This window comes from Ochotona princeps, chromosome 29 (assembly GCF_030435755.1).
Source record: "Ochotona princeps isolate mOchPri1 chromosome 29, mOchPri1.hap1, whole genome shotgun sequence".
Taxonomy (NCBI): Eukaryota; Metazoa; Chordata; class Mammalia; order Lagomorpha; family Ochotonidae; genus Ochotona; species Ochotona princeps.
In genome coordinates this window covers 18,490,797-18,505,783 of record NC_080860.1, presented here as the reverse complement: position 1 = coordinate 18,505,783, position 14,987 = coordinate 18,490,797, and the positions used below count along the sequence as shown (strand labels likewise).

Below are 14,987 nucleotides of genomic sequence, written 5' to 3'. Positions count from 1 at the left end.
TGTTTCTGTCTCAAACAGCTAAACTAGTTCTTAGTCTGTGCTTTCCTCATGGACTTCTGGGGGGTGCCACCCAGAACCCCTGCCCTATCCCTGACAAGAGGAGGGCAGTTCTGTGGCCTAGAAAAGCCACAGCTGGAGGCTGGTTAGAGCAACAGACCCAAGTCTTCCGCCAGGCTGCTGCGGCACAGGGCACAGGCCATTTGCCAGAGCTGGGCACAGCGTGGACCAGTGGGATTGTATCACTAGGGACAGCCTGAGGGTCCCTGGAAGGAGAGAGACAGACATTGCAGCATCCAGGGCAGCCTGGGTAAAGCCAGGCTTCCTGCCAAACACAGGTAAGTGACCAACACAAAGAGTGAGGATGAAGTCGGATGCTCAGAGTGAGCTCTGATGTCAGGAAAGAGTGGAAAGTTGTGCTCAGCCTGCCTGGCAAATCTGTTGGCTAAGCCTGCATTTAAAATTTTATTTATTTACTTACATATATATGTAAATAAGCATAAATGCTTTATAGATTATTGGAAAGGCAGATTTACAGAGAAAAGGAGAGGCAAAGGGCCTGACGTCCTAGTGCCTAAAGTCCTTGCCCATATGGGTGCTGGTTCATATCCTGCTGTTCCACTTCCCATCCAGCTCCCTGCCTGTAGCCTGGGAAAGCATTAGAGGATGGCCCAAAGCCTTGGGACCCTGCACCCACATGGGAGACCTGGAAGAGCTCCTGGCTCCTGGCTTCAGATTGACTCAGCTCCAACCATTGCTGCCACTTGAGTGAGTGAACCAGTGGACAGATCTTTCTCTCTGACTCCTCTTCTCTATGTACCTGTGCCTTCCCAATAAAAATAAATAAATCTAAATTTTAAAAAAAGGAGACACAGAGAGTGAAAGATCTTCCACCCATTGATTCACACCCTAAATAACACCAACAGCTAGAACAGATCCCATCCGAAGCCAGGAGCCTCTTCGGGGTCTCCCGCATGGGTGCAGGGTCCCAAGGCTTTGGCCCATCCTTTCCTGCTTTCCCAGGCCACAAGCAGGGAGCTGGTGGGAAGTGGGGCAGCTGGGGACACGAACTGGTGCACGTGTGGGATGCTGGCACTTAAAGGGAGGGGATTGCCTGATTGAGCCAGTGCAGCAGGACTTGAGCCTGGATTCTTTTGTTGGTTTTCAAGGAGGCAAGCACAGTTCTGGGAGAAAATCCAGGAGAAGCCTGGATCACACTTGGCCAAGCAAAGGCCTTGCCCTATGATGCTGGAGGTCTGAGGTTGGCAGCTCATGGCTGTTGTTGTAACCATATTGTAGCATGCCACCAGCTGCTCACCTGTCTGTCCCTAAGCCCCAGGCGTGACGCGGTAGGGTGGGGGAAAGGGTTAGCAGCGGGTGACGCGACTGAAGCTCCCCCTCCCCCAGGTAAGGAAGACTTTGTTTAGGGGTCAGGATCCCTCCCACTGCAGGTGCAGCAACCACTGTGGGCTGTGGGGTTTGGAGGTCGACAGAGGGTTTGGGCTTCTCTCTGGTGCGACCAGGCAGAGTGGGAGTTTCCACCCAAGTGTAAGTGGGGCTTGCCAAATGGAAAATTCCTGAGAAGAACCAAAGTCAAAGGGATTTGAACAAGGATTATGGCTCAAAACTGAGCTCTCGGAAGGCATGGCCTGGTTTGGAATGGGGAAAAAAAAAAAAAGAGCTCCAGACCGGGGGTGAGGGGTGTTCCTGTATTCCGTCACACCCTGCTGGCTGGATGTGTCCCTTCCAGAGGGACTCCACCATGGGACACACCGGCTCTCGGGGCCCAGGGAGTGTTGGCTACTGTTTGTGGAGAAGGGCGGGTCTGCCTCCAGGCCTCTGGCCCGTCAGTGCCTGGTATAGGGGAAGGTGAATGGGAAACACGCCCTCTCCACTCCCCTGCACCCGTTTAATGGCCTCCTTAAATGGGAAGGAACCAAGCACACCGGGCCAGGGTGTGCATGACTCATGCGCGGAGGTGGCGTCGGACTGGCCCCTGGAGACCGAGACTCCTGGCCACGACGACTTGTTTGTGGTATCCCAGGAGGAAGGAAGTCAGCGGAGGCGCCGGGGTCACTGCCAAGCCCTGTGTTCTGAGTAAGGATACGTGGCAGAGGATGCTGGCATCGTCACAACAGGCCAGCCTCCCAGAAGCCAGCCTTTTCCCAGGAACTTTAGGCAGTGCACGCTGTGGTCAGATTGTAGGGGAGCTTGGGGGACAGGGCAGTATATGGCTCCACATTCTGGAGGTAGCCCCTAGTCTCAGTGCACACCCCCTCCTGCCCATGGTCCCCACATGCACCTGACTCAGAAATGGAATGGGAAGACCCCTGCCATGGGAGCAGATGGTCTGTGTCCAGACGGTCTGAGCGAGTGAGGACAGGAAGAAGTCTAGACCCGGTGAGACGGGCACAGTATGCTGGCAGGTCCCTGAGGGAGGAGCCAGGGTTGTAATTGGAATCCTGCAGGAGGCTCCTGGACCCTTGGGGGTCTAGGTTCCCCCAACTCCACCTGTGTGCTGCAGGCCTCAAAGATGCTCATGAGCTCTGGGTTCAGGAACTATGGGCCTTGCCCCTCTGTAAGTGTTGTGAGAGGGTTGTCACATCCCCCTTACCTTTTTTGTTTGTTAATCTTGTTTTATGAAAGATTGATTTATTTGTATTGGAAAGGCAGAGTTACAGAGAGAAGAGAGACGGAGATCGTCCATCTACTGGACTTTAGCCACTAGGCTACCATGCCAAGTCCAGAAGAGTTGCTCTTCACACGTGGCCATGCCCTCATGTGCGAGCAGGTGCAGAGGGCCGGTGAGGGTCCTTTCTAAGTCAGCCCTGCACCACAGTGAGCCATTAGAGCAAGCAAAATGCCCAGGCTCCCACCCTCCTACAGGAGGGCTTCCTGCAGCCTGGGACTCCGAGAACAGGGAACCATCTGACCCCCGGTCCTGTCATGCCCACTATGGGGCGGGCGCTCAACTCAACAAGTTAAGATGTCAGTTAAAATGTCCATGTCCTATGGGGAAATGTCCATCTCTGGCTTAGACTCCTGGCTCCAGCTTCTTGCTCATGCAAACCCTCAGAAGCAGTCAGGGTGGCTCAAGTATTTGGGAGACGTGGCTGGAACTTCCCCCTCCGTCCTGGCCATTGCAGGCACTTAGGGAACCCATTAGCAGGTAGAAATTCATTTGCTCTGTTTGCTTGCCAGTGTCCATCTATCTCTGAACAAATAAACAATAAATAAATAAAGTTTGATGACTAGGGCCACCAGCACAGACCCAGGATGGAAGATCTTTCTGTCTCCTTCTCTCTGCAAATCAAGACTTTTCAAAGAAAATAAATAGCTCTTAAAAAAAAAAGTTTGATAACAATTTTCAGGGAGGTCAAGATACAGAAAAATGGGCCTGGCACAGTAGCCTGGTGGCTAAAGTCCTCGCCTTGCATGCACCAGGATTCCATATGGGCACCAGTTCATGTCCTGACAGCCCCACTTCCCATCCGGTTCCTTGCCTGTGGCCTGGGAAAGCAGTCAAGGACGGCCCGAATCCTTGGGACCCTTCACCTGTGTGGGAGACCTGGAAGAAGCTCTTGGCTGCTGGCTTTGGATTGGGTCAGCTCCGGCCATTGCGGCCACTTGAAGAGTGAATCAGTGGATGGAAGATCTTTCTGTCTCTCCTCTCTGTGTATCTGATTTTCCAATAAAAATAGACAAACTTTAAAAAATAATAATAGTTCTTTTAAAAAAGAGAGAAAAATCCTGCATCTTCAAGGAATTTTTTTTAGTTGTATTTACTTGTATTGGAAAGACAGATTTACAGGGAGAGAAGAATAGAGAAGAGAGAGGGTCTTCCATCTACTGGCTCACTCCCCAAATGGCTGCAATGGCTGGAGCTGGGCCAATCCGAAGCCAGGAACCAGAGGCTGCTTCCAGGTCTCTCACATGAATGCAGGCCATCTTCCTGCTTTCCCAGGACCAAACAGGGAGCTGGATAGTAAGTGGAGTAGCTGGGACTCCAACTGACAGCTGTAGGCGATGCTGGCACTGCAGGAGGAGGCTTAACCTACGATACTACAAGGCAGGGATTTTTCTAAGGTGAGACATCAGCCTAGCCTCCAGGACCCGCCAGGAGCACACGGTCTATGGGACTGTGGGAGGCAGCAGCACAGCCGGAGTCTGGTCTGTCTCTTGGTCAGGTGCAGCTGGGGCAAGCATTGGGCCTACACACCCCAGGGCAGCTGGAGCCCCATGGGCACTTAAGCTGTGGAGTTAACCTTCTGCCTTCCACGCAATGCCAACATTCCACATGAGCATCAGTTCGAGTCCTGGGTGGTCTGCTTACCATCCAGCTCTGTGCTAATGCCTATGGAAAAGCAGCAGAGGATGGTCCAAGTGCTTGGGCTCCTGCGCCTGGGACGAAGCACCTGGCTTTGCCTGGTCCAGCCTTGGCTGTTGCTGACGTCTGGGGAGTGCGTGGAAGATAGTTCTCTGTGTCTCTCTGTAACTCACATAAAATTTAAACATCTGGAAGTAGCCTTTTAGAAGGGAAGGTTGGAGTCTAGTGCCCGCCAGGAGCTTAGAACTCAAGCCAGGTCTCCCTCGCCTGGGTGGAGGGGCTCAAGCACTTGGGCCATCTGCCGCTGCTTCTCCCAAGCCATTGATAAGGAACTGGATTGGGAAGTGGAATAGCCAGGAACCAAACCAGTACCCATATAGGATTCCATTGTCCTTAGGCTGCAGCCTAACGTACGGCACAGCCCCACGCCAGCCTTTCCCTGGGATGTATAAGCAGAGACGTTTCCTAGGCAACCCAGCACTTGGCCCACTAGCCTCACTCCAGCCCTCAGCCACGCCCCCGCCCCCCTTCCTGAGCTGACCTGGACATTCCTCACCATGAGTTTCCTGTCCCTCCTCCCCTCAGTCATCTGTTTTTCTCTTGTTTATTTTCCTCTTGGTGCTTTAAATAACCACACAAGAGTGAGCCAGTGCCAGGCAGCAGCGTGGGCGGGGGGGTGGGGTGGGGTGGGGGGATTGGGGTGGGCCTAATCCCGTACATAGCTGGCTTCGGCAGGAGGATTTTTCCACACTGCAGCCACCTATCCAAGGCCACTCTGAGACCCAGCTGCCCAGAGACCACCCCACAGAACTGCAGGCAGGGTCCCAGTATACACTGGCTGGCAGTGGGAGCCCTGGCAATGGCTGTGTGTGTGTGTGTTACTCCGCTGATTTGCTCTGGGCAAGCAGGGATATCAAAGGTCATGTGTATGGTGACTGGAGACCCCGGCTCAGGGGAGAGGGATGAGGAGGGACAGGAGCAAGACAGACCTGACAGTCACGCACAGTTTGTTATTGAGTGTCTCCAAGCTCTCCTCTGGGGGCCACAGGAAACCAACCCTTTGGCAGAAGGAAGCTCGGCTCTAGAGGAGTCGACGCGACGCTCGGAATTCCCGTAACCAATGAGCTGCGGAGCTGGGGGGTGGGGGCCGGTTTCCCATACACACTGCCAGAGCTGATGGGAAGCCCCCGGCCTTGAGCTGTCAGACTGTGGGGCGGGGCTTCCCCGGGGAGTGGGATCAAAAGTGGCAGGCAGCCACAGGCGGGCCACTGTGCTCCTAGCCGTCCCCCTCAGCATGCGAGAGCCTGCGTCCACGCCTGCACCTGCCACCGCCATGCAGGGCCTGCTTCGGTACTTCCATCCCAGGCGGCCCAGCCGCAGCCTGGCAGCCTTGGCCGAGAAGCACCTATGTGCTCGAGGCACCACCCTGTGGCGCCACATCTGTGAGCTGGTGCGCAGAGGCAAGGTGGGCCGTCGCGTGAGGCACGGGTTCCCTTGGTGGGCTGGGAGGTGTGGGGCTGCTCTGGGCTTGGGCCGGGAGGTAGTGCAGTTCTCCCTTTGCTTGGGAAGAGGAGGAGGAACGACATTCTGTCTTGGGCAACCAGGCCCCAGGATTTTGGGGGTTGGGGGTAACAGGCCAGCAAATGCCTGCCTCTTATATCCTGCCATTCCTTGCCTGGGCTGAGCAGAGCCAGGAAGGGCCCTGTGACGGCCTCCTCCTCTACTCATGGTGGAAACCTAGGGCTCAGTCTTTGGTTTATTTATTTGAAAGTTGCAGTTAGAGGGAGAGACAGAGAGCTCTTCCATCTCCTGGTTCACTCCTCACATGGCCACCGAGGCTGGGCCAGGACAAAGGCAGGAGCTTCTTCCGGGTCTCCCGTGTGGGTGGCAGCGAACCAAACACTTGGGCCATCCTCCACTGCTTTTCCCAGGCACATTAGCAGGATGCTGGATGGGACTCAAACTAATGCCCATATGGGATGACAGATGATGGCTCAACTCACTGGGCTGCAATGCTGGCCCCAGGGGTCGCTCTTTGAAAGAAGAACCACTTGGGGGATTTGGCCTTGGGGGGTTTGTATCTGACTGGTCCCTGCTGCCGGATCCTGCTACACGGGGCAAGGAACAGGGTCCCTGTGACCCCCACCACATACACGAGAATATTGTCCACCCAGACCCTGGAGGCAGACCTTCTGCCACCCTTTGGTCACTTGTCATCCTGATTGCACCTGTCAGCCCCTGTGGGAATGCTAACCAGTGAGACCCTGAGTGGGGAGATGGGGAGAGCTCACCACCCTCCCCACTCCCAGTCCAGGAGAGTCCAGCAGGTGCACACACCTGTGAGGTATAGAGAAGCTGCTGTTTCCTAGCTGTGTCACTGGCAGAAAGCCCAGGGACCTGTGGCCTCTGGCACATTTAGCATTGATATACACTCGCCCAAGTATGTATGTGTGTGAGTGCATGTAGTGTGGCTGTAGCAGCTGACAGCGGCAGTGGCTTCCCAACCTACCAGCTGACTTCACACCAGAATCACATCTGGGGGATGGGAACGGGGGACAAGTTTTCGGGGTGTTCCTCCTGGCCCCCACTCAGGACGTGCTGTCATTCCTGCAGCCTAGCCAGGCGTCTGCAGGAGGGAAAGCAGATGTGTGAGCGGGGAAGGATGTGCGTTTTGACTCGTGAGGATTGCAGGGTTTTAGAGATGCCCGGGCTGTGCGTTCAGAGGACACGAGCTGACAAGTTGGTGTAGTCCAGCCTTGCAGCTGCTCGAAGTTATAGGAGCTCCCTTCCTGGCCCCTCATTGTCAGCTATGTGCTTTGGGGGCCAAATTCTTGGTCTTTCTCGGACTGACCCTAGCCCATAAGACAGGCCTGGTGGCTCTTCCTACCACAAAGCCACTCATGCTGCAGGGAGGACTGGGACATCCCAGACAGCGGCTCTGAGATGCCGGCTGCTACCCACCATTCCTCTCCCTCCGTCCTGAAAGTTACTATAGAAATTGAGCTCCCCCCCCAGCACTTCCTGCAAAAAGAAAGTCCTTTAAACCAATCACTGACCATCTTGTGGCATCCATGGAGGGGGCAAAGGAGCAAGCCGGAGGGAGAAAGGCTACCCAGCCTGGACCTCAGCTCCTGTCTGGAAGAGGCGGGAGGCGGAGCAGGTGTGAAGCCCAGCGCAGTCATGGTTACACCGCCTGGGTGAGCTCTGGTCCTAGACAGCCACCGAGCCCTGAACGTCCAGGGTCCCTTCTTCTCTCTCTCTCTCTCTCCCTCTTTCTCTTTCTCTCTCCCATCTGCAAAGAACTGGGGCCACATTCTCCTATTACTGTGCATGCTCAGTAGAGCCTCTGTTAACCAGGCCTCTCTGCTTGCAGCTGGACCCCCAGGCCCTACAGGACAGAGAGTGGCAGCGGACAGTCATCGCCATGAATGGGGTGAGTCTCTGGGGGACACTCCTCACAGGGAATTAGGGAAGGGCCCAGGTCTTGCAATGGAGCGCCAAGGGGAGGCTGAGCCTGAGCTGGCAGGAGATGGGGAGCCCCCTGCCACCAACGCAGTCACCCCAGGCACAGAAAGGGGAGCTGTGCAGGGCAGTCAATAGCCAGACTGATGGGGTCCTGGGGTGTCCTCCTGGGTAGGCTTTGTGTATCCCAGAAAGCTTCAGACACACACACACACACACACACACACACACACACACACACATGGGGTCCTGGGGTGTCCTCCTGGGTAGGCTTTGTGTATCCCAGAAAGCTTCAGACACACCACACACACACACACACACACACACACACACACACACACACACACACACACACACACACACCTCGGCATGATGAGAGACCACTAACACAAAAACTTTGACAGGATGAAAAAAACACTAACCCCCGACCGTCCCTGGCACTTGGTTATGTTAATCTGTGCATGTCACCTTTAAAGAAGAGAGGTGTAATGGGGGTGGCGGGAGGGGGCTCCTGGAGAAGCAGATTCCCCAAGCCGTCCTGACCTTGTCTTACCTTGGCCCAGCCTCACACTGGGCCCCCAGCCTGCTGCTTACTTCTGGCCGGGTAGTGTATGTGAGGGGCATGGAATTTGCCAAGGCCCCCCCAGAGGTTCCCCCCACCCACCCACCCACCCACACGCCAGGACCTCAGGCCTTGAGGAGCAGAGGGTGAGAAGGCTCTACCACCTCCTCTTCCCCGCTGCAGGTTGAGGTGAAGCTCTCAGTCAAGTTCACCAGCAGGGAATTCAGCTTGAAGCGGATGCCATCCCGGAAACAGACGGGGGTCTTTGGGGTCAAGATTGCCGTGGTCACCAAGTGAGTGTGACAGGAAGGGGAGACTGGGGCACGTGCCAGTAGTGTCCCTGCAGACAGGAGCCAGGGAGCCTGTAGCTCTCCCTGCTGGGTGTGACCCCGGGCCCCCCTCACTGCGTGTTGGCCAGCTCAGGAATGTCCTCCCTCAGGAGCTTGACACCAGCCCCGGTCCATGCCCCTTTTTGTCAGCTGCCAGAACGCCTGTCTGCCGGCTTGAGGGCGCAGGCCACTTCCTCCCAGAATTCCTTCCTTTCCGCTCTGCCGGGATGAGGTCCAGCCAGGCCCTTGACCTCACTGGTCATCTAGATCAGGCATTTCCTGCATACCAGCTTGGGTCCAGACACCCTCCTCGCTGTCCCCCACACTCCGCCCTGCAGAGGGCACCCCAAGCTGAGCCATCTCACTGCTCCCCTATAGCTGACTGTACCCCCTACGCCTATAACCGACCCTGCAGAGGGCACCCCAAGCCCAGCCATCTCCACTGCTCCCCTCTAGCCACCTGCACTCCCAGTCCCTCACCCCAGGAGCTAAGGATGTTCCCTGCTTCCGCCTCCTTGCAGGAGGGAGAGGTCCAAGGTGCCCTACATTGTGCGCCAGTGCGTGGAGGAGATAGAGCGGCGGGGCATGGAGGAGGTGGGCATCTACCGTGTGTCTGGAGTGGCCACCGACATCCAGGCGCTGAAGGCAGCCTTCGACGTCAGTGAGTGTCAGCCCCGGCAGGCGGGCAGGAGGTGGGGTGGGATGGGAAGAAGGGTGCAGCCACATGGCTGTGCCCACCACCCCACCCTGCCCCGGGATGCTGCCTCGGTCCCATAGGACCACACACCCATCCCCACCCCTACCCCATTGTGGTTCTGTCTTCCCTTACAAGATGGGGTGAGTGTTGGCCCACATCCCATGGGACCCAGGGGCTGTGTCTGAGTCCCAGCACCTGCACTCCCCACTAATGCCCCCACCCCCACCCCTGCCAGCTTGCTGTTGGTGCTGCCCCAGGGAGGGGTGCCAAAGTGTTGGGTTCCTGCCACCCACGTGAGAGAATCATGGGCATTCCTGGCTCCTCCAGCTGTCTGACTCAGGCTGTAGAGGGTACTTGAGAAGTAAACCCCCCAAAATAAGAAATAACAAGATGGATATATTTGAAAGGCAGAGCGACAGAGAGCCTTGTCTGATTTGCTGGTTCACGTTACAAAATCCCGCCTATGGCCAGGGCTGGTCCAAGCAGATGCCAGGAGCCTGCAGCTCCTTCTGGTTCTTCCACATGGGCGGCAGGGGCCCAGGTTCTTGGGCTGTCTTCCTCTGCCCTCATAGGAGCCTTAGCAGGGAACTGGTTGAGAAGTGGATGGAGCAGTCAGGACTCAAATCATAACAGCAGTACCATACATTAATTTTTTTTTTAAAAAAGAGGGCCAAGCATGGTAGCCTAGTGGCTGAAGTCCTCACCTTGCATGTGCTGGGATCCCATATGGGCGCTGTTTCTAATCCTGGCAGCCCCATTTTCCACCCAGCTCCCTGCTTGTAGCCTGGGAAAGCAGTCGAGGACGGCCCAAAGCTTTAGGACCCTGCACCTGCATGGGAGACCCGGAAGAGGCTCTGGGCTCCTGGCTCCGGATCAGCACAGCACCGGCTGTTGCAGTCACTTGGGGAGTGAATCATCGACAGAAGATCTTCCTCTCTGTCTCTCCTCCTCTCTGTATGTCTGACTTTCAATAAACATAAAGTAAATCTTTAAAAAAAAGAAAAACAAACATGGGTCTGCAGCTGACCGGGAGTGAGTGGACAAGGGGAGCCGCAGCCGTCCGAGACTCGGCCTCTGCGCTCACTGCTCACGCGTCTCCCCCCAGATAACAAGGACGTGTCGGTGATGATGAGCCAGATGGACGTGAATGCCATCGCCGGCACGCTCAAGCTCTACTTCCGCGAGCTGCCGGAGCCCCTCTTCACTGACGAGTTCTACCCCAACTTCGCCGAGGGCATTGGTGAGTCCCCTGAGGCCTGGGCTCAGGGGGAGGGGGTGTTTCAAGCCTGACCTCAGATCCCTGTGTGCCAGGAGACAGAACCAAGTCCACTTCGGGGATGAAGTTTCTGTCCTTTCAGTAAAGCCCAGGGAAGCTGGGAGATGAGGTGCCCTGGTAGACCGGAAGGTGGGGTGCCCTACTATAGATCAGCAGGTGGGTGCCCCTGGTAGACCAGTAGTTGGGATGCCTGGGTGGACCAATGAGCTAGTTCTCTGATGGATTCCTAAGTTGGGTATCCTTGGTGTAGTCCAAGAGGCTGGTGCCCTGGCCCTTCTCACCCCCAAGTCCTGGCAAAAGCCTGATTCAATTAAGCCCAGAGCAACCCCAGCTCATCTGAATGGAGGGGCACTTGTGTCCTGGGCAGCTGTGGCCCCTCCACCCCCTAGGACGAGACCCCGCTTTGGTTCCAGCTTGTACAGGCTCCCAGGATGCACAGGGCCATGGGGATGGGTTCCTCATCTTCCACCTGCCTGCTTCCTTCACACCCGCCTTCTCAGAAGAGGGGTGAAGAGGGAGGTGGTCGGGGGGCCGCAGGAGTTTGTAACAGAGCAGGGGCAGCTCTGGTTGTCAACACCCCCGAAAGTCACCAGCACCCCTCTCTTCCTGCAGCCCTTTCCGACCCCGTGGCGAAGGAGAGCTGCATGCTCAACTTGCTGCTGTCCCTCCCGGAGGCCAACCTGCTAACTTTCCTCTTCCTCCTGGACCACCTTAAGAGGTAACCCCAGCTCCACCCCAGTGCCCCTCATCTCCCCTTGGCACCCCTGGGCCCTCACTCACCTCTCCCCAGCCTCAAGCAGAAGACAAGGGGTTTTTCAACCTTGGCCTCCTCAGCCAGCAGTGTGCTTGAGTTCCCCGTATGCCCCAGGTCATAGCCAGAGCGGCCCAGTTGCCACTGGCCTGGAGAGGTCTCTATTCTGGACCCTCAGACCTCTCCCATCCCACCTTGAGGACCCCCTGGTGGCATCCCCGCCCCACCTCCTGCCCCTGTCCCCGAGGGAGGGTGTTGGCGTAACAGCACCCTCCGCTCTGGCCATCCCTAGAGTGGCAGAAAAGGAGACAGTGAACAAGATGTCCCTGCACAACCTGGCCACAGTCTTCGGCCCCACATTGCTGCGGCCCTCGGAGAAGGAGAGCAAGCTGCCCGCCAACCCTGGCCAGCCCATCGCCATGACCGACAGCTGGTCCCTGGAGGTCATGTCCCAGGTATGTGGTGGAGAAGGAGAAACAGACCCCGCCGCCTGTGCCACGGGTGGTGGCCACCCACCAGCGTGGGAGCGAGAGGGAGACTCTCTTGCTGCTGCTGTGCAAGCTGCACCTTGCATTTGGAGGGTGGGTGTAGGGGTGGGCTTCTCCGGCTTCAGCCCCCACCTGCTGGTCCTGCAGGGACTTGAACTTTTTCCTCCTCTGTCGACGGCAGGTCCAGGTGCTGCTGTACTTCCTGCAGCTGGAGGCCATCCCCGCCCCAGACAGCAAGAGGCAGAGCATTCTGTTCTCCACCGAGGTCTAAAGGCGGCCCCCCCACCAGAACTGTCTCCAAGGAGAAGCCGACAGAGGGCCACCCCATGGCGAAACGGGCCGCCCATGGAGCAGGAACCAAACCATCTTGAGGTGTACTTGGGCCACCTGCCAAGAGTGACACTCACCCAAAGCTGAAAGCCAAGCCAGCTAGGTGGTCCCCTCAGGCCCCAACCCTAGGCCGACTCCACCCCAACACTCCCTGGTGCCTCGGTGGTTGGTGGCTGTCTGCAAGTCTTGGGCTGGCCTCAGACTGTGCTTTCCCGTTGCTGGCACCAGAGGGCGCCCCAAGCACGCACAGCTGTCCCGGGCCCAGGAACTGAACAAGTGGAAGCCAGGCTAAGGGAGTGGTTTTTACGATCTGAATTGTTCAGAGTTTGAAGACTTCTACTGGATCACCTGTCAAGATGCACGCTGTCCGGGGAGGAGCTTCCTCACTGTTGTGTCTTGAATAAACGCTGCTGCTACTGCTGCACCTGTCGGGGACCACGGCGGAAGGGACTGGGCTGGATCAGGTGGCCCTCCTTTGGGAACAGACGCCCGTCCCATTCCCCTATTCCCCGAGGCAAAGTCCACAGCGCCCCAACCCCCCCACTGCTTGCTTCTCCTCTTCTTTCTAGAAGGAGCTCTCTGTGCTGAAATGGGTCTGCCTCCTGCTCTCTCTCTCCCATGGCTTTAGTTTGCTGTTGGATTTTTATCTCTTTTTTGTTTTTGGCTTGGTTTTGTGCCCCCTCTCCCGCAGCTGGGCTGCCATGAAGACCATGGCGCACACTTCACGGTGAGCCCTTTGGGGACAGGGCAGGACAGTCTACCCAGTCCTGCCCACCCACCCGGCACCCCACTTGCCCGCTCTCCTTTGTCCGAGCCCTGCCCCCCTGCCCTCTGCCCTCCTCATTACCCCAGTGCTCGGCCCAACAGGCACAGTTTAACTCTCACACAGGTCTTCTCTCCACAGCGGCTGCTTTTAAACACTTTGATCCGAAGAACTAGCCTTTTTGATACTTGAATATTTTGAAGTTTTATACATAGTTTCTGAGTTTTTTTGTTTTCCCTACCAGATCCCAATACCTTAATAAGATGCTATTTAGAATGTCTGCCACCCGTGGTAGCTCTTCTGCCTTCCCTAGGACCTTAGAGTGTGTAGGAAGGGGCTTCCCCATGCCCAACCTCTAGTCCAGAGCAGGGACGTGGGGGGCACAGAACAGGAGCCCTGTGACCACTGGAGAGAAGAGAACCGGCCAGAAAGTTCTCTGGTATTTGAGTGTTTTGAAACAAGAGAGGCCTGGTTTCCTGACCAGTCTCCCTGCAGTAGGGAGGGGCACACAGGAACCCGAGGAGGGCAGCAGGCATGGGACACTCAGGGTCGTGTGCAGCCCCGGTCACAGGCAAACCCCGGTGTGCGGGGTAGGGATACCATCCCATCTGCCATGCTTCCACAGGCAGCCCCCTGGGGAGCCATGTGCCTCCCTCCCCCTCCCCCTCACACCATCCCTGCTGTCAGAAGCCTTACAGGGTGTGTGTTGGGGGGAGGCAGAGGGCCCCCAAGAGCAGCACGGGAGGGTCCCACTTGTACAAGTGTGGATCACTCAGCTCCACTTTGAGTTCATCACAAAGCGGGCAGCGCCTTGCCAGCCAGGGCAGAGCAAGGCAGGGCATGGGAGCCTGTGTCCTCGGCACCCCGGCCTGGCTGCCCAGCTACACAGAGGCCAGGCCTGGGGCCTGCCCGTCCCTTCCCGCACCCCACCCCACCTTCCGCCATCTGCCTTCTGTTGCCTGGAAACTGGAAAGCAATATGCCCACGTGTGTGCCAACGTGGGTGGCCTCACCCGCGCCCCCTCTTCTGCCACTCCCCCTTGAGACTTTTTAATTTATGGAATATACACGTGTGCTGTTGAACCTCAAAATAATCCTGCCCTCCTCTCACTGACCGGCGCTTTGCTTGGCGGGGAAGGGGCAGGCTGCCATGGGTTATCCCCCTAGGTCGTGCTGCCTGACTTGGCCGGTACCCCTGCAGACCTGTGGGTTAGCAGAGCTAACACAGCAACCGGGCTGTTACTGTAAGGGGGGAGGCCCCAGCCTTCCCCGTGAGAAGTTGGGGGTTCCTCACAGCCTTGTGAGACCTTGCACAAGGCAGGGCCTCCAGACCCTGCAGCCTGGGCTGCTGGTACCCCACCCTGCTCCCCCTACAGAGTGGGGTGAATCGGAAGGGCACTGAGCTGGGCCCCGTCTCAGCACCCCGGCTCCCCCCCCTCCCACAGTGGGTGACTGCCCTTGGAGCCCGGCTGCCTGTGCCACACAGGGGCAGGGGAGGGGCGGGGAGGACCGCCAACTCTTACATTAAAGTTCTCTTTGACAACTCACATAGTCTTGGTTTCTAGATTCAAAAGGACAACCAGGGCTTGCCCCTGCTGGGGCAGGGGGAGGGTTGGAGGTGGCAGAGCTGGGGAACAGCATAAGGGTTCTGACTCCCCAGAAGGCCTCTCAGGGCTACCGCAGGGGCTGGCTGGCTGGCTGGGTGGTTGACTGGGTGCTTGGTTGTTAGCCCACGGCAGCAGCCACTGAGGAACATGACATCTCTTGGATGTGCTGTTCTGACGCTCTAGTTGGGACAGGTGGCTGAAGGGGCGATTGGGCTAGTGCCCAGGGCTAGGCAGGGCTCTAGCCCTCACGCAGCTCCAGCCACTGCCCTGGTGTACCTGAGCTGCCCAGGGATGGTGCCTGACCCAGCCTGCAGATGGGGTGTCCTGGGCGTCCAGGGAGCCTCCAGCCTTGGCCATCAGAGGCCTGCCCCGTTGATCGCTGCAGAACTGGGCAAGGCC

The 14,987-nt window shown here is 57.2% G+C and overlaps 1 protein-coding gene across 1 annotated transcript in view; it reads left to right on the top strand.

The window, feature by feature from the left end:
- Positions 1–13,262, top strand: part of BCR (BCR activator of RhoGEF and GTPase) — a 119,655-nt gene extending 106,393 nt beyond the window's left edge. Inside the window, exons 17-23 of the mRNA XM_004592034.2 lie at positions 7,698–7,757; positions 8,532–8,641; positions 9,199–9,338; positions 10,480–10,614; positions 11,263–11,368; positions 11,694–11,856; positions 12,071–13,262. Of these exons, the coding sequence (XP_004592091.2) occupies positions 7,698–7,757; positions 8,532–8,641; positions 9,199–9,338; positions 10,480–10,614; positions 11,263–11,368; positions 11,694–11,856; positions 12,071–12,160 (804 nt within the window). The 3' untranslated portion in view covers positions 12,161–13,262. The remainder of the gene's footprint in view (positions 1–7,697; positions 7,758–8,531; positions 8,642–9,198; positions 9,339–10,479; positions 10,615–11,262; positions 11,369–11,693; positions 11,857–12,070) is intronic.
- Positions 13,263–14,987: the final 1,725 nt, after the last annotated feature.